The sequence below is a fragment of the Bos javanicus genome, chromosome 18 (genome assembly GCF_032452875.1).
Source record: "Bos javanicus breed banteng chromosome 18, ARS-OSU_banteng_1.0, whole genome shotgun sequence".
NCBI classification, from domain to species: domain Eukaryota; kingdom Metazoa; phylum Chordata; class Mammalia; order Artiodactyla; family Bovidae; genus Bos; species Bos javanicus.
Genome location: NC_083885.1, coordinates 10,977,080 through 10,996,338, shown reverse-complemented (window position 1 = coordinate 10,996,338; position 19,259 = coordinate 10,977,080). Strand labels below are relative to the sequence as shown.

The following is a 19,259-nucleotide window of genomic DNA, read 5'->3' as shown; positions in this document are numbered from 1 at the left end:
TCTCTGTACTTTGGTTCCAAAGAATTGGTTTTGGCAAACGTGTCAAAAAATTTTGGTTTTAAGCATGTCTCAAATTCCCAAATGTATAGGGTTTGAGTTTTATTTTTGCTGAGAGTTTTATTTTGCTGAGTTTTATTTTTGTTTGAGACATAGATTTTTTTTGAGTTTTATTGAGTTTTATTTTTGCTGAGAGTTTTATTTTGCTGAGTTTTATTTTTGTTTGAGACATAGATTTTTTTTAACGTAATTTTGTTCATTTACATTTATTGTTATGCTGTATTTCACTGGGTCCTGCTACTCTGGCTTGCTCCTTTAGCTATGATTCGATTTCCCATATACTTGTGGTTTTAAGGGGGACGGTGCTGTGTCCACTTGCACTGTGGATTTCTTAGACCTTATGAAACCTCTTCTTAATCTAGGTTGTCTAATGGCTAACAGACACAAGGGCGAGTGTTCTTGTTTCTCTAGATAGCCATATATAGCTATCACGGGGCAGAGGAACTTTGGACTTCCTTCTGTAAGCATCTTGAGCTGTGGGGCTTCCTCCTCCGGGTTTGCTCTTCGCCCCTCCCCCTGCTGCTGGGGCTCAGGTTGAGAAACACCTTATTTTTTTCTGGGTTCCCCTTTCTGGCTCTGCCGTTCTGCTGTGTTCACTCTGTGCTGATGACTTACACAGACCCTTAGCAGCACAGCATGGCAGACTGGGAATAGAAAAGGATATTTAGTCATCTGGGCTGATTACACAATGTCTCCAAGTCCAGCCCGTGGAACTTATCTTTAAAAACAAAAAAAAAAGCTAATATACTGAAGGAGGATAATCGAGAAAATGTGTGAGGCTGCACCTGGCACCTATTAGTTGCTTGATAAACATTAACCTCCCCTTTCCTCCTTCCTGTTAGTATTCTTGGTGGCTTGGCATGTTTTGTCTTAATATTGTGCAACTTGACCTTGAGGTTGTTTCTGGTTTATTCTTTTTTGTTTCTTTCTCCCTCTTTTAAAAATCGAGGTGAAACTCACATACCATAAAATTAACCACCATTAAAGACTATACAATTCAGTGGCATTTAGTACCTCCACAGTGTTGTACAGACTACCTGTATCCAGTTCCAAAATACTTTCATCACTCCTAAAGGAGATGGTGACACTTTTAAGAAGGCCAGCTTCAGGACTTCCATCGTGGTGCAGGGGAAAGGAATCCGTCTGCGAATGCGGGGGGCGTGGGTTTGATCCCTGGTCCAGGAAGATTCCACTTGCTGTGGAGCAACTAAGTCCCTGCGCCCCAGCTACTGAGCCTGTGCGCCTAGAGCCTGTGCTCTGCAACGAGAGGAGCCACCGCAGTGAGAAGCCCGTGCCCAGCAACGAGGACCCAGTGCAGCCAAAAGTAAAATAATACAAAAGTAAAATAAAAAGAAGAAGGCCAGCTTTAGAGTCAGCTGTACCTGCTAGCCATGTGACTTTGGGCAACTGTCGTTATCTCCAGCCTTTGTTTTGTCATCTTCACAATGGAAATAATATTGATTATTATATATTACAGGATTTGTTTTTAAAGCAGCTTTATTATGATATAATTTACACGCCACAAAATTAACTCACCCTAAGTCTCCAGTTCAGTTATTTTTAGTAAATTTACAGGGTTGTGCAACTATTATTGCCATTCAATTTCCGAGCATTTCCATCTTTTTCTGTTCCAATCTCTAGCTCCTTTTGTCTCTCTGGGTTTGCCTTTTCTAGATCTTTCATATAAACGGAATCATACAATATGTGATCTTTCACATCTGGCTTCTCTCACTGAGCGTAATGGTTCGTTCTTTTTTTTTTGAGCATAATGGTTTTAAGGTTCATCCCTGTTGTAGCCTGAATCAGCACCTCACTCCTTTTTATGACTGAGTAATATTCCATTGGAGAAGGCAATGGCAACCCACTCCAGTACTCTTGCCTGGAAAATCCCATGGGCAGAGGAGCCTGGTGGGCCACAGTCTGTGGGGTCGTTAAGAGTCGGACATGACAGCGACTTCACTTTCAGTTTTCACTTTCATGCATTGGAGAAGGCAATGGCAACCCACTCCAGTGTTCTTGCCTGGAGAATCCCAGGGACGGGGGAGCCTGGTGGGCTGCCGTCTCTGGGGTCGCACAGAGTCGGACACGACTGAAGCGACTTAGCGGCAGCAGCAGCAGCATTCCATCATATGGATAGACCCTATTTTGTTTACCCTTTCATGTGTTGATGGGCATTTGAGTAGTTTCCACTTTTTGACTGTTATGAATAACGTTGCCATGAATGTTTGTGATTACAAGTGTTTGTGTGGACATACGCTTTCATTTCTGTTGGGTAGCTACCTGGGAGTAGAATCGCCGAGTCATGCTAAAAGGTTTTAAGAATTAAGTTTGTTAATGTGTGGCACTGCCTGGTCACTTAGGCCCTTTGTATACAGTGGTCACCGTTTACATTATTTCCTCACGGACTCTTTTTTTTAATGTGGATGATGTTCTGGCCTTCAGACGTGTTATTCGTATATTGGTAACTTCTCCGTATTCTTACCTGTCACCATCCTGACATTTTCCTTATGGCAGTTTTATAATGCATGTATTCAAATACCTGTTGACTCTTCATGGCTTAGATCACCCGCTTCACTCATTCAAGCCACACACATTTGCGAGCACCTCGTGTGTGCTGGGTCTGCGGGCTTTTATGGTGGACACATGCATACCACAGCAGCTATGGCCGTTTGGCTCATCACCACAGCCCCATCTCATGGCACCGTGTTTGTTGAGTGAATGCAAGCAGTTCCTCCACCTTCAAGTAACTGAGTGTGGCTGGAGAGCCCTGTACAGCCTTCACTGCACCCAGTGTCTGGGCTGATCACTCAGACCTAGGACCAGAGGCCTCACTTCACAGGAGTGTCTGAAGCGACCTTGTACCAGCTGACGACAGCCAGTCACGCGTCTCTTCCCAGCTCCACTTAAAAGCCCCCGTTGGTAGTTTGTAATCAGCCAATGTTGGGAGATTTATGCCAGCCTTGGAAATGGGTGGAAGGCTACCATCCACCCCTAACCCCTTTTGTGAGAGAGCCTGGTGTTAAACATTGACCAGTAGACCAGCCTACCTTTCCAACCTCCTCTTCTGTTATTCTCCTAACAAGATGGGTTTTCAGATGAGGAAGTGGAGGCACGGAGCGTTGAAGGAACTTGCTCAAGGCCACAGAGTTGGAAAACGACAGAGCCAGAATCTGAACCCAGACCTGACCCTGGCCTTTCTGCGTGCTCTCGGGATCTCTGATTTCCTGGTCTCTGGCCACGTTTTTGTTTTATCCCTCTGCAGAACCGTTCTGCCCCCAGATTTTCGTTTGATCATTTCTTAGTATTTTAGTTGCCAAGACTTCCTGGTGTGTTGCCTGAGCAACACTCACATCCCGTCCCCTCTCTTTTAACGGGAACTCTGTGTTTTGTTTTGTTCCTGCAGAATTTCGCCAAAGAGTTTGTGATCAGTGATCGGAAGGAGCTGGAGGAAGATTTCATCAAGAATGAGCTCAAGAAGGCGGGTGGAGCCAATTACGATGCCCAGACGGAGTAACCCCCCGCACACCCCGCCCCTTGCCAAAGTCATCTGCCTGCTCCCCAGGGGAGGGGGCCGCAGCCTCAGCTACCAGCCCACCAGCCCACCAGGGAGAGGAGACGCGATGAGAGGCAACGCCCACCACCCCGTCCAAAATCCAGCTCCCCTCCCCACTTCCCTTGTGCACCTGCTGTGTCCTAGACCCTGAAGCTCATTGAACATCTTTCTTTTCTCTTTTATTCTTTCTCCCCGCCCTTCTTTCTTATTCTAAAGAAAAATCATTTTGATGCCAAGGTCACGCACATCATCAGATCAGAGGCGCCTCCTGCGGTGACCCTTTCCTGATATTTCTCTGACGCACAAGCAGCCTGTCCGGCTTCACCCACCAACCTCGTGTCGCTTCTGGCACCTGGGTCACGCTGCTATCTCGGTTCTCCTTGGCGCCTGCCTGCTTCCCGCTGATGCAATGGCTGTGCCGGGAGCCGTGCCCTCAACAGCGGCCTTTACAAGCACACATGCATCCCGCTGGCCAGGCTCATGCTCCTGAGAGTCGCTCCAGGGTCCCCCCCTATCCCCCCATTCCAAGTTGCCTAAGCTCCATGCCCATCCGAGATGGTGCTCGATGGAGAGAAGCGCAGGCCTGACTCAGACCAGAAGAGAAGAGAGAATATTTGCCTTAAAAGTTGCCTGGCTTTGCCATCGGTCTGAAGTGGCCCGTTCCCACCCTCTTGATGGAAATCTCACGATGTTGTGGAGTGGGGGGCAAAGGTCTAAGTCCAGATTCAACAGGAGGAGTCTTTCAGGGGTCACGTCCCGGGCTCTCCAAGTGATGAGGATGTTAGGGAGAGAGGCCCAGGGTGTGGGATGGGAACTGAGGTCCAGCCAGTCAGCAAACAGAGCAGGGGACAGAGCGTGTGCGGTGGGAGCCCCGCCCTCGAGGGACCAGAGAGTCTGTGGGTTTAATCCTCGGTGGCATCAGAGCGGCCCAAGGATTTCCTTTTTTGTCAAAGAAAGATGCGATTGGCTTGGTTGTTCATGAGCACGTTTGGTAGCGTTCTTTTTCTCTTTTCCTTGCTCATTTCGTTGGGGGAAGTCTGTGCTGCGTTGGGGTCGTCAAGAGCATCCACACTCAAAATGGTTTACAGAAATAAACAGTTTTTTTGTTTTTCAAAAAACAAGGCTGTGTGATTGGTGTTATAAAGCTTCTCTCTTTCCTGGAAAAATGAAGGCGGTTGTCGTTTCAGATTTTAATTGGTCTTCACAGAGCTATTGGGGGCTGGTTGTATTCATATTCCATACCTTGTTCAATTTTAGCAATAACCGTAAGAAGTTGGTGCCGTTTGGGATTTCTCTGGGAGTCCAGTGGTTAGGACTCTTGAATTCCTAGTGCAGGGGGCATGGGTTTGAGTCCTGGTTGGGGAACTAAGACCCCACATGCCATACATGGTGTGGCCAAAAAAAAAAAAGGTGCTGTTTGCATCCCCATTTTATGGAAATCGAGGCTCAGAGAGACTCAGTGATTCACCTGTGGCCTCCCAGCTGGCAGGTGGGAGAGCTGGGATTCGAACCTGAGTCTCTGGGTGGCCCTGGTGCTGTGGCTCAGGACCAGAGCGGGGGAGGCCCAACCCCGAAATAGTGATGAGACGGTGGGATTGTGACATGTCTTGTGTGGTCAGACCCCTCCACTCTGTGGATTCAGGGAAAGCTGTGAGAAGGCATCCCCCTTCAACTGGGCTATGACATGCTTTCTGAGATTGAGCTTCAAAACGAGATTTCCAGCACGCCAGCCCTGCTGGGAGTGCAGAAGCAGGCCAGAGGAGTTTCAGATGCACAGCCTGCTTTGGAGGAGCTGTGAGTGGGGCGGGGAGACCAGGAAGGAATCCTGCAAGATGTGGGCAAGGCCCGAGGCAGCCCAGGGCCCGTCCTCAGCCAGGCTCCTCTGCTCACGGCTGGGCGACATTGGGCAGGTTGGTTAACCTCTCTGAGCCTCAGCTTCCTTATCCGTGAAATCATTAAGGAGCAGTGAGGATTATGAGGATGTCTGGCAGGGCTCGGTCATCATCCCATTAGGCCTGCCACTCAGTCTTGACAGCTCTGGGTGCCCTAGTTTTTCCTAAACGTAGAACAGAGGGAGCCAAAGTAGGTCTCCGGCTTCCTGGCTTTTAGCGCTGGTCAGAGAGCTTGGATAATTACACATGTAGATAAGCCCCCTCAGGAAGAAAATTATAAAGGCACTAGGGCTGGTTAGGGGCATCAAGGAGGGCTTCTCTGAAGAGGTAACATCTGAGGTGTGAAGGGGAGGAGGGAAGCCGGCTAAGGGGTCTGGGGAAAAGGAGACCAGGGATAAAGCCTCCTGGGGGATGTTTGCCAAGAAGGGCAGAGAGGGTGGAGCTGGGTTTATGCGTCAGGGAGCTGGGGTTTTAGTTGATAACTGCAGCTCAGGCCTTTGCTGGGATTTCAGAACTTGGCTGATGGGATCTTGATGTCCTCAAGGGCAGAGAGACCTTGCCTTTATGTCATTGAGAGTGAAAGTGTTGGTCACTCAGTTGTGTCTGACTGTTTGCAACCCCATGGAGTGTAGCCCACGAGGCTCCTCTGTACATGGGATTCTCCAGACAAGAATGCTGGAGTAGGTTGCCATTCCCTTCTCCAGGGGATCTTCCCAATCCAGGAATAGAAACTGGGTTTCCTGCATCCCAGGCAGATTCTTTGCCTTCTGAGCCACCAGTGAAGCCCCCCACTCCACCCCCACCCCCCGCCTCCCATAACCAGCATCCAGAAGGTATCTGGTAGTGCTGCCTGGAGCTGATTCCATTCAGCTGCTCCCAATGCTGCCCAGGGCATGGGCGCCCCAGTCTGGCCTCCCTCAGGGTCTGGCAGGTCTTGGGGTGAAGCTCTTGCTTCAGACTCTTAATTACTTGACACACTGGACATTCAGTAGCTATTCTGGGTTCCCCCAAACTGAATGGTGTAAACCAACCACTGTGTTGTTTGGCCCGTGAATTTGTAGAACTGGGATTTAGGAAGGGTTCAGCAGGGCGATTTTCCCTAGCAGGGTCTCTCCTCTGGCTGTGGTCGGATCCACTGGTCTGGATGCTCAAGCTGGCCGTCTCACACGGCCCCCGGCCAGCAGCCAAGGCCGGTCTGTGGCTGAGTGCACCCAGCGCATCCTCCTGCCACAATGTATCAGGCTGTGACCTTTTAAAAAATGTTTTAAATGTATTTTATTGAAATATAGTAGATTTACAATGTTGTGGTAATTTCTACTGTAGAGAAAAATGATTGTCGCACATATGCTTACGTTCTTTTCCATATTCTTTCCCATTATGGTTTAACACAGGACGCTGCATTTAGTTCCCTGTGCTATAAGCAGGACCTTGGTTTTCATCCGTTCTATATGTAATAGTTTGCCTCCGCTCACCCCACACCCCAGACTCCCGCTCCCTCCCTCCCTCCCTCCCTCCCCTGCCCTTGGCAACTGTGAGCCTGTTCTCCACGTCTGTGAGTCTGTCTCTTGTTTCATAGATAAATTCATTGGTGTCATAATCTAGATTCCACATAATGATAGTTGACTTTCTCTGTCTGGCTCACTTCACTTAGTACGATAACCTCTAGGTCCACCGTGTTGCTGCAGATGGCATTATTTCATTCCTTGCTATGGCTGCATAGCGTTTCATTGTGCATGTGGACCTTAACTTCATTAAGGGCTGTGGGCTTGCATGGCAGCCAGTCCTCCCCAGAGTGAGAGCCCAGGGGGACCTGGGTGAGGCTGTGTGTCCTTTTCTGACCAAGTCTCCGGGGTTACGTGGCAGCATTTCCACTGGACTTTAGGGGGAGGTGGTCATGAGCACCACCCACCTCACATTCAAGGGAAGGGGACTTGACCCCACCTCTCAGTAGGAGGAGTGCCAAGACCCACGCCCCCTTCCCTGAAAAAAACACCTCTTCTGCTGTGACCAGGCACTGTGCTAGGCCCATGCCTGAGCTCTGGGGACTTGCACCGGGCTGGTGGAGGGCAGAGGAGATCTACGCGGAAACCAGCCAATAGCTGCTGTGCTAGTGATTGCTGTGCCCTCCAGGGGCGAGGGGCGAGGGAGGTGGTGAGGGGGTGGGAGGTGGGGGATGTTATTGCTCTTTGCTGATTGACCCCTGAGAGGAGGCTTCTGCTTCTCAACTTTGCCAGCCTCCCCATGGACCTTTACTCTCCAGGGGGCTATCTGAGGCTGGCAAGGGGGTTGCCCAGCTGCCGGTGCCGCCCTGGTGGGGCCTCCCGCTGCCCTCAGCCCCAGGATGTGCTATCCCTGTTCTCATCTCCCTGCTGCTTCCTGTTCCCCGCGTGTTAGTGAGTCACAGAAGAGAGGTGCCTACAGAGCCAAAAAAGGTCGGCTGCCAGGACATGACTCACAAGAGACTGAGAGACGGGAGGGAGCTCTGCCCTCAGGCTGAGTGGGGTCGGGGGTGGCCAGCCAGGCAGGCTGTACCTCAGCTTCCTTCTCATGGCTCGTCTGCTGCTGCTGCTGCTGCTGCTGCTAAGTCGCATCAGTCATGTCCGACTCTGTGCGACCCCATAGACGGCAGCCCACCAAGCTCCCCGTCCCTGGGATTCTCCAGGCAAGAACACTGGAGTGGGCTGCCATTTCCTTCTCCAATGATGAAAGTGAAACGTGAGAATGAAGCCCCTCAGTCGTGTCCAACTCTTAGCGACCCCATGGACTGTAGCCTACCAGGCTCATCCATCCATGGGATTTTCCAGGCAAGAGTACTGGAGTGGGTTGCCATTGCCTTCTAGCTCGTCTAGCCCATCAGAAAAGCCCGCCCGAAACTTACAAGGGAATTTCACTCGCCAGTTACAGCTACATCCCAGTCCTTTGCTAATCCCCGCCCCTCAGCGCCTCACTGCTCCGGGATCAAGTGGAAATTTCCCAATGGTGGGGGGGGGGGTGGTGGCCAGGAGCCCTGCTTGCCCTTCCACTCGAGACTCTGTCCACTTCCTCCTTGGACCCCTGATCCCTATCCGGCACCCTTCCTCCTCTCTGTCTGAATGCCCCCACTCTCCCTCTAGAAAGATGGGCTCCTGCTCTGACCTGCTTCTTCAAGAAGGTCCCCCATATCCTGTGGAGTTGGTTGAATGGTGGTCCATCAAAGATTTTAATACACCTGTGCCCCGGAACCTGTGCGTGCTTGCGAAGTAGCTCAGTCATGTCTGACTCTTTGCAACCCCATGGACTGTAGCCTGCCAGGCTCCTCTGTCCCTGGGATTCTCCAGGTAAGAATACTGGAGTGGGTTGCCATGCCCTCCTCCAGGGGAATCTTCCCGACCCAGCGATTGAGCCCATGTTTCTTACGTCTCTTGCAGTGGCAGGCGGGTTCTTTACCACTAGAGTCACCTGGGAAGCCCCCAGAACCTGTGTGCAGGACCTTATTTGGAAATAGGCTCACTGAAGGTGTAGCTATGACCTACCTAGACAGCATATTAAAAAGCACAGACATTACTTTGCCAACAAAGGTCCATCTAGTCAAAGCTATGGTTTTTCCAGTAGTCATGTATGGATGTCAATGATGGACTCTAAAGAAAGCTGAGCACCAAAGAATTGATGCTTTTGAGCTGTTGTGTTGGAGAAGACTCTTGAGAGTCTCTTGGACTGCAAGGAGATCCAACCAGTCCACCCTAAAGGAAATCAGTCCTGAATATTTATTGGAAGGACTGATGCTGAAGCTGAAACCCCAATACTTTGGCCACCTGATGCGAAGAACGGACTCATTGGAAAAGACCCCGATATTGGGAAAGATTGAAGGCAGGAGGAGAAGGGGACGACAGAGGATGAGATGGCTGGATGGCATCAACCGACTCGATGGACATGAGTTTGAATAGGATCTGGGAGTTGGTGATGGACAGGAAAGCCTGGCGTGCCTCAGTCCATGGGGTCACAAAGAGTCAGACATGATTGAGCGACTGAACTGAGCTGTAATTAGTTAAGGATCTCCAGGTGAACCATCATGGATTTAGGGTGGGCCTTGAAGCGGAGGCCAGGTGTCCCTTATGAGAGAAAGCAGAGGGAGGCCGTGAGAGAATGGAGGCAGAGACTAGAGGGAGACAGTCACAGGCCGAGGACGCCTGGAGCGGCGGGAGCTGGAAGGGGCAGGAAGGACTCGTCCCAGAGCTGCTAACATCTGGAGGGAGCCTGGTCCTGCTGACACCTCCATTTCAGACTTCCAGCCTCCCGATGGTGAGAGCCTAGATTTCTGTCGTTTGAAGCCCCACTCGTGATTGTTCCAGGAGGCTTAGGAAACTCTGCTCTCATTTACTCCTCCCCTCCCCCACTCACTGTGACCCTGTCAAGGGGAGGGAGCTGTCCCCAGGGCCTTACACACAGGGGGGTGCTCAGTCAATAGTCCATGAGTGGGGCTCCCCTGGGGCAGGTGCGCCTCTGCCTGCCCTCCGAGCCCCACACAGAACCCGAACCCGCTTAGAGTAGGGTCAGACTTGGCTCACGCTCAACCAGGCAGAGGGCCCCAAGGGCTTCCTCCCCTCCTCCAGCTCCTACCTCCGGCTCTGCCAAAGGGCAGGTATGTACCTCATCTACCTGTCTACCAGTCCATCCTACCTGTCCAGCTTCTCCACCTCTGGGGGCTCAAACCCATATCCTGATTTCTTCTCTCTTATCATTGCCTCTGGAAGATTTTTAAGATATCTCTGGGAGGCTGCTGCAGATGCTGGAGTGTGCCCCTGGGCTGGGCCGGCCAGGGGACCCCACAGCTCCCTCGGGATGGGGCAGGAGAGGGCAGGTTGGCCCTGAGGCTGAGAGCTGTGTCAGAGAGTTGAAGCTCAGGTGAGGACTCGGCCTTCCGAGACTTGCAGGTTCCTCAAAATCCACGCTGCGAGCCCGGGGAGGGGGTGGTTCTGCCTGTCTATGCCCAGGATCTGGAAGGGTGGCCCAGCGTCAGCCAACTGTGGTTTGGGGGAGCTGTCCGGCAGCTGGGGAATGAGGGCGGAACCGAGGACTAACAGCCTGCTGTGGGTTATGTCTGGTAAAGCCAAGAGAAGTAGCCAGACCTTAATACGCCCTGGGCTCACCCCCGCAGGCCTGTGTCTGATGTCACCGCTGAGGACATGCAGAGCTGTGGACAGCATGCACAGGCAAGACAAACTGGCCCTTCCAATAAGTCTCCAAACACAAAGGTGGGCGAGAAAGGCAACTTGCAGAGCAATGAGGGTACAGAGCGGTAACATCAGAGCTAAATTTTCAGGCTAAATAACTTGATCTGTTGGTTATGCATACACACCCATGAGCAAAAATACATCAAACGCCATGAGAATGGGTAAGCCAGGGGGAGGGGGTGCCTCAGGGAAACGGAGGGTCAGAGTGAGGCTCGGGCTGTGTCTGTTTGGTTCATTTATTCCAAAAAGAGCTGAAGAAAATCTGCGAAATAGGAGCACCTGTGTCATGGGCAGGTGGGGATTCGTCAGGTCGTTTTCTCTGATCTCCTGTCTGATTGGAGTATAGAAGTTTCAAAACATTTTAAAAATAAAGACGCAAAAGAATTCACCAAGCAAGGGCAGGGAGGAGGGACAGAGAGGGCTCACCTGGACAGGTGGACTTTGAAGTATGAGGAAGGGACGGGGCTGTGGGAGCTGGGAAGAGCCGTGAGCAGATTCTCAGAGGCCCTGCCCAGGACGGACAGCCAGGCTGCTGCCTAACAGCGTGTTTTTTTTTTTTAATTGAAATATAATTGATTTACAATGCTGTATTCTTTTCTGCCGCACAGCAGAGCGACTCAGTTATACCTATACGTACATTCTTTTTCATATTCTTTTCCATTGCGGTTTACACAGATGTTAAGTATAGTTCCCTGTGCCCAAGCAGTAGGACTTTGTTGATCTGCTGTGTGTGTAACAGTTTGCATCTGCTAACCCCAAACTCCCGCTCCTTCCGTCCCCGACTCCCCCTCGGCAGCCGGCTGTTCTCTACGTCTGTGAGTCTGTTTCTGGTTTGTAGATAAGTTCATTTGGCATATTTTAGATTCCGTATGAAAGCGCTGTCATAGGACTTTTGTCTTCCTCCTCCTGACGTATCTCACTTAGCATGATCATCTCTAGTTGCACCCATGTTGCTGCAAACGGCATTATTTTGTTCTTTTTTTACGGCCGAGTAATATTCCATTATGTATATGTACCACATCTTCTTTATCTCTTCATCCATTGATGGACACTTAGGTTGCTTCCATGTCTTGGCTGTTGTGAATAGCGCTACCACGCACATAGGGGCGCATGTATCTTTTCAAATTATGGTTTTCTCCTGATATATCTCAGGAATGGGATTGCTGGATCATATGGTAGTTTTATTTTTAGGTTTTTTGGGAAATTCTGTACTGTTTTCCATAGTGGCTGGATCAGTTTATATTCCTGCCAACAGCGTAGGAGGGTTCCCTTTTCTCCACACCCTCTCCAGCATTTGTTATTTGTAGGCTTTTTGATGATGGCCATTCGGACTGGTATGAGGGGATATCTTGCAGTTTTTATTTGTGTTTCTCTAACATTAATAATTAGCAATGTTGAACACCTTGTCATGTGCCCCAACAGTACATATTTTGAGTTTGACGATCAAACACTAACTGAAGTGGAGCTGGTTGCTGTTGAGAACGAATTGTTGGTTTGAAAGATCAAGATCCCCAGTGCCCTGATCCAGGCTGCCTCCTTCTAGACCCAGGACACCCGCTGCCCGGGGCCCTGCCTCGTGTCTCCCCACACCCCAGCTCATCAGCCTCCGCAGAAGCCTTCCACTGGGCGCTTGTTCCTTCCGACCCCAGGGCCGCCCCTGGAAGTAAGGGTGTGGCATATGGGTTTGTCCAGTTCCTGCCACAGTGCTGGGCACACAGCAGGAATCCACTGCATACCAGTAAATGGGAATCATCCAAATGAGCTGGCACTGCAAAGAGGCGCTGTGCTTCTCAAGGGTGTCCCCCAGCACCCACAGCAGAACCATCTAGCATATTTGGTAAAATGCAGATTCCCAGGCCCCAACTCAGACCACCCCCCCAGGAGTCACTGTCTTTGAGGATCATCCCAGAATCTGCATTTTTAGCAGGTTGATGGAGGGATTCTTAGATACCCTGATAAGAAGGTCTTTTCAGAGGGTAGAGACTAGTCTTGCTCTTTCCCACTGGTTCTTAGTGGATGTTGTCCGGGCCCTGAATGAGCTTGTGAACTTGAGCATCACCTGGGAATTGGTGAAAGGCGGACTCCACAGCCCAGTCGTTGGCCTATTGAGTCCTAGTACCCCCAGGGTGGGTGGGTGGGGTCTGTATTTAAACATGCCCTTAGGTCAATGCTGATATATGTTTGAGGTTGGGAACCCCTGTTTTTGACCACATGTTTGAGTTTGGGAACCCCTGTTTTTGACCACAACCCCACTTTCCACCATTTTGCTAGGAAAAAAGCTTTGATGCCATTTAAAAACAAATTTTGAAATGAACTTAAATTTTTTCACTGTGTAAGTATTACTCGCCATCATGTCTATGTGTCTGTCTGTGTTCAGTCACTTTAGTCATGTCCAACTCTTTGCAACCCCATGAACTGCAGCCTATCAGGCTCCTCTGTCCATGGAATTTTTCAAGCTAGAATACTGGAATGGATTGCCATTTCCTCCTCCAGAGGATCTTCCTGACCCAGGGACCGAACTGCATTGCAGGGGGATTCTTTACTGCTGAGCTGCTGGGGAAGTCTGAAGGCACATACTCACCATCATAAAATAATTTAAAAGGTAGAGATAAAGAAGATGAGGATAAAAATGATCCAATACTCAACCTCAAGATAGAATTCTTATTCCAAACGGGGGTATATCCTTCCAGGTTTTCTAAAGCAGCATTTTTATTATGTATAATAAATGTATTCCCCACATACATTTTTATTTTCAAAAATTGAGATTGCACTCTGTTCATGTTTTTGTCACTTGCTTTTTCCACTCATCAATATATGGTGAACACTCTTTCACGTCACTGGATACTGCTATGCGTGCATGTGTGTGTGCTCAGTCATGTTCCGACTCTTTGCAACCCCACGGACTGCAGCCCACCAGGCTTCTCTGTCCATGGGATTCTCCAAACAGGAATACTGGAAGGGGTTGCCATTTCCTCCTTCAGGGGATCTTCCTGACCCGGGGATTGAACCTGCGTCTCCTGCATTGGCAGATGAATTCTTTACCACTAAGCCACCTGGAAAGCTCCCGAATACTACTATCATCATCATTTTTTTTGTGGCTTATACTGGATAGTTGGACAATCATTAACTTAGCCAAACCTCTAAGGCTGGGTTAGACAGTTGGAACTGGCAAGCTGTGACCCACAAGCTAGATCTGGCTCATTGATGTGATGGGATTACACATATATAGTTACACAGTTTGCTCTGAATTTACGTAAGACTAGTGAGCCCAGACGCTTACTCCTTGGAAGGAAAGTTATGACCAACCTAGACAGCATATTCAAAAGCAGAGACATTACTTTGCCAACAAAGGTCTGTCTAGTCAAGGCTATGGTTTTTCCAGTGGTCATGTATGGATGTGAGAGTTGGATTTTGAAGAAAGCTGAGCGCCGAAGAATTGATGCTTTTGAACTGTGGTGTTGGAGAAGACTCTTGAGAGTCCCTTGGATTGCAAGGAGATCCAACCAGTTCATTCTAAAGGAGATCAGTCCTGGGTGTTCTTTGGAAGGAATGATGCTTCCAAAGAAGCATCAAAGCTGAAACTCCAGTACTTTGGCCACCTCATGCGAAGAGTTGACTCATTGGAAAAGACTCTGATGTTGGGAGGGATTGGGGGCAGGAGGAGAAGGGGACGACAGAGGATGAGATGGCTTGATGGCATCACTGACTCGATGGATGTGACTTTGAGTGAACTCCAGGAGTTGGTGATGGACAGGGAGGCCTGGCGTGCTGCAATTCATGGGGTTGCAAAGAATCGAACACAACTGAGCGACGGAACTGAACTGAGTGAGCCCAGACTTCTGTAGCATATGATCTGCACAACAGTACTGAGAAGCCCAACTCCAAATCTTGAATTGGTTGCCAATGTTTCAAAATGGAAAGATTTCACATAAAAATCCAACTCTCAGCTTTCAACAAATCTGAAGATCCAGTAACGCTGGGATTACATTCCAGCAGAGAGATGAGGGGCTGGACTGAAATAGCTGCCATTACAGATGGGGACGTGTGCATGCTCTCCAGGGCCTTACTGCCCCTAACTCTCTGATTAAACCCCTGGCCAGCCTTTTAAACAAACTCCTTTATGTTATCAGTCTGATCCTATAAGCATTTGAATTTGCCACCCCTGCATGACACTTTTAAATACTTGTTGAATAAACTAATCACTTTTCAAAGCCACAATAGCCTAGACATGGAAGATGATTCTTCTGTTTCATTGAAATAACGCAGATGGGGAGTTGCTATGGCAACACTGGGACCGTACTGTAGATTGCTTCAGGGATGATCACAGAGCATCTTCCAAGAAGCAGTATCCCTCCCTCCCCCAGACCCTGGCCTGGTGGAAGTCATCCCAGCAAGGCTATAGTTACAGTGGCTTTTTAACGGGGGGAAGTAGGTGTGCTTGCAGAACGGAATGTTAGCTTTGACAGGAGCACAGACACTGTTTAGTCCTATAGATTCCAGCTCCTCCCCCACGAAGGATTCCTTTTATTATTTACATCCCCATCCATCCCATATTTGGGAACAGTTGTCTTCCAAGCAAACAGCACTTAGGATGTACAGATTTGTTTTCTTATTTAAAAAGAACATCAAAGAGGAATCGTGGTAGCCAGTGTCATATTGTAGTTAAATACATGGGTTCTAATCCTGGTTCTGTCATTCACTTCCTGTGTGACCTTGGCCAAGTTACAAAACCCCTCTGAGTCTCAGTTTCATCACCTTTTAGATAGTATCAATAGGGGCTTCCATGGTGGCTCAGTGATAAAGAATCCGCCTGCCAGTGCAGAAGACATGGCTTTGATCCCTGAACCGGGACGATCCTGCAGGCTCCGGAGCAACTTAGCCTGTGTGCCGCAACTATGAAGCCTGGGCTTGAGAGCCCTCGGACCACAACACAGGAGCCTGTGTGCCTCAGCTACCGAAGCCAATGTGCCTAGAGCCTGTGCTCTGCACCAGGAGAAGCCACTGCAGTGAGAAGCCTGCGCACGGCACTAGAGAGCAGCCCCCGTGCAACAGTGAAGACCCAGGTCTCCTGCATTGTAGGCGGATTCTTTACCATCTGAGCCACCCGGGAAGCCCAGTGAAGACCCAGCACAGCCAGAAAAAAAAAAAAAAAAGATAAAAAACAAAATCTTAACTAACAATAACAACAGCAATAACAGTCTCCGTCTTACAGGGTTGCTGCAGAATATCTGACACGGGACAATGCATGAAGCCCTCAGCACAGTGCAGAGCTAATAATGGCAGCCACTTGATACAGAATAGTCATTAAAAATTTTTTTTCTCTTTCCTTTTTTCTTTGTTTTTGTATTTTAATTGGAGGATAATTGCTTTACAATATTGTTTTGGTTTCTGCCATACATCAACATGAATCAGCCACAGGTACACATATGTCCCCTCCCTCCTGAACCCCCCTTCCTTCTTCCACCCCATCCTACCCCTCCAGGTTGTCACAGAGCCCCAGTGTGAGTCCCTGAGTCATACAGCAAATTCCCACTGGCTGTGTACTTTACATATGGTAATGTGTACGTTTCCATGCTATTCTCTCAATTTGTCCACCCACTCCTTCCTCCACTGTGTCTACGGGTCTGTTCCTATGTCTGTGTTTCCATTGCTGCCCTGCAAATAGGCTCATCAATACCATCTTTCTAGATTCCATACGTATGCATTAATATATAATATTTGTCTTTTTCTTTCTGATATACTTCACTCTGTGTAATAGGCTCTAGATTCATCCACCTCATTAGGACTGACTCGAATGCATTCTTTTTTATAGCTGAGTAATAGTCCGTTGCTAAAGCTGAAACTCCAGTACTTTGGCCACCTCATGCGAAGAGTTGACTCATTGGAAAAGACTCTGATGCTTGGAGGGATTGGGAGCAGGAGGAGAAGGGGACGACAGAGGATGAGATGGCTGGATGGCATCACTGATTCGATGGACATGAGTCTGAGTGAACTCCGGGAGTTGGTGATGGACAGGGAGGCCTGGCGTGCTGCGATTCAAGGGGTTGCAAAGAGTCGGACACGACTGAGCAACTGTTCTGAACTGAATAGTCCATTGTATATAAGTACCACTATTTCTGTATCCATTCATCTGTCGATGGGCATGTAGGTTACTTCCATGTCCTAGCTATCGTAAAAAGTGCTGCAACGAACATTGGGGTACATGCGTCTCTTTCAGTTATGGTTTTCTCAGGGTATGTACCCAGAAGTGGGATTATTGGGTCATATGGTAATTCTATTCCTAGTTTTTTTGTTTGTTTGATTTTTAAGGAATCTCTATACTGTTCTCCATAGTGGCTGTAACAATTTTCATTCCCATCAACAGTGCAAGAGGGTTCCCTTTTCTCCACACCCTCTCCAGCCCTGTGTGAGCTTAGCTGAAGTTAATCTGTGCAGCCACACTGAGAACAGAGAAACCTGATCCTTATTTCTTCATTTAAGGACCACAGGGTTCATCCAAGAAATGACTAGAGGCCATGTCAGGGCTCTCCTCGCTGCCTTGCAAGTGCGTGGTTGATCCCTGGAGCTGGACTCTGCCCTGTCTCCCAGGGCCCCACCGGGATCCTTGCCCTCCGGTGCTGTAGTTTCCCTCTTGGGTAATGACCCTGGGTACTTGGGGTTCATTCTAACTTTTTTGGAAAAGCTAAAAATGAATTTCCCAAGCTCTCTTGGAGCTCCGGCTCCGGGTGTGAGTTTGGCTGTGCCAGTTCAACGCGTTCTCATGAGATTTGGAAGATGGGAAGAAGGCGGGTGCTGTCTCTCTGTGGCCTGTTTTCCGTTGACCAGCAGGGTCATGGGGATGCTGGCGTCCAGCCTCCAGCTCCGGGGGTGTCTAGCCGCAGGCGCTCACTCCTGGGCTGCAGCGCTGAAGGTGCTCTGACTCAACAGTCCCCTCACAGCTTTGTGCTTCTCAGCTCTCCTGAGTGCGGCAGCTCCTGTTCTGCCGTGTCGAGGGGTCACGGCCGCAGTGGAGCCTGGGACTGCTCCTCCAGCCCGCCGTTGGCTTTGTAATCACCCACTGTGTCGTGTAAAACTGTTTTCTGTGGGAAAGACTTTGAACTGTTTCTACTTTCTGCATGGAGCCTGACTCATGACACCCCTCTTCCCGGTACCCCAATCCTGCTGACTGCCTGGCCTGTGTGGCTGCCCTGCCCTTCCATCAGCAGCTGGCTCTGACTCTAAGCCTGACTCAGATCTCATGGGCTGCTGCTTACCTCCAGTGTAGACAACCCACTTCAAACTCCGACCTGCCTGCCCTGAGGCGTTTGCTCCCGTCCCCCAGCGTTGTACAGGGGTGTGGTTCTGAATTCTCCCTACTCTGATTGCTGGGAGTGCTCCCTTAGTAATGAGTAACTTCAAGAGTCACTAAGGAGTATTTCAAAATGAGAAATAATGAGAAAATGAGTCTGGCTTGAAAATTACTCCCAATATGGTCATATCATAAAAGCCTGGGGGGCAGGGGGAGACACGGACCCGTTTTCCTTTCCGTGCCTTAAAACACAGTGATTCAACTGGTGACTAAATTGTAAGCTTTTTCTTATTCATGTGTTAATCTCTCTAAGCTACAAAAATAATACTCACTGCAGCTAATTCTGAATAATACGCAACTGTATGAAATAAAGTTTAGAGACCAAACTATAAATGGTGAGCCCCTCAACCATCTGTATTCTTCTAGATTTTTCTTTGTACATGTACACACACACACACACATGTACAGGCATACATGGCTGTTTTTGATCAAATGAAATTGTATGATGAAATTGCACATCTATAAGAAATTTATATATACACACAGAGGAAAAAAATATATATATAGTTTTGCAATGTGCTGTTTTCACTTAACAGGGCATCAAGGAAGATGTTCCCCATGAGTACATATAGATAGTTCTCATTTTATTTAAATTCTTTCCAGTTTTTGAGATCATGAAGCTACAATGGTTTACTGACGTGATCTCCTACTGATGGAGACTGTGGCAGACAGAATTCTGTGATGACCCATGGTGACTCCACCCTTAAATGGCTCCTTCTCCTTGAGTGTCCGCTGCTACTGCTACTGTGGTTGCTCAGTCATGTCCAACTCTCTGTGACCCCATGGACTATAGCCCATTAGGCTCCTGTGTCCACGGGACTCTCCAGGCAAGAATATTGGAGTGGGTTGCCATGCCCTCCTCTTGAGTATGGGAGGAACCTACAAATATGACGGGGTGTCACTCCTGTGAGTAGAGTGTATATGGTTGGTACTGTGGATTTCAGGAAAGGGAGGTTCTCCTTGGTGGGCTGACCTAGTCAGGTGAGCCCCTAAAAGGAATGGGTTCTCCCTTGTGGGGAGATTCTCCACGGTTGAGGGGTGGGGGGCATGTGGAAGAGCCACTCCTGGACAATGGTCAGCAAGAAAAGGGGGCCTCAGTTATAAACCCCGAGGAAAATGAATTCTGCCACCAACCTAAGTATGCTTATAAGAGGACCGTGATCTCTAGGTGAGGCTGACAGCTTGATTTTGGCCTTGAT

General features: G+C 49.1%; 1 protein-coding gene across 1 annotated transcript in view; it reads left to right on the top strand.

Annotated features, from left to right (window-relative positions):
- Positions 1–4,731, top strand: part of COTL1 (coactosin like F-actin binding protein 1) — a 44,084-nt gene extending 39,353 nt beyond the window's left edge. Inside the window, exon 4 of the mRNA XM_061386902.1 lies at positions 3,461–4,731. Within this exon, the coding sequence (XP_061242886.1) occupies positions 3,461–3,571 (111 nt within the window). The 3' untranslated portion in view covers positions 3,572–4,731. The remainder of the gene's footprint in view (positions 1–3,460) is intronic.
- The last annotated feature ends 14,528 nt before the right edge of the window (positions 4,732–19,259 follow it).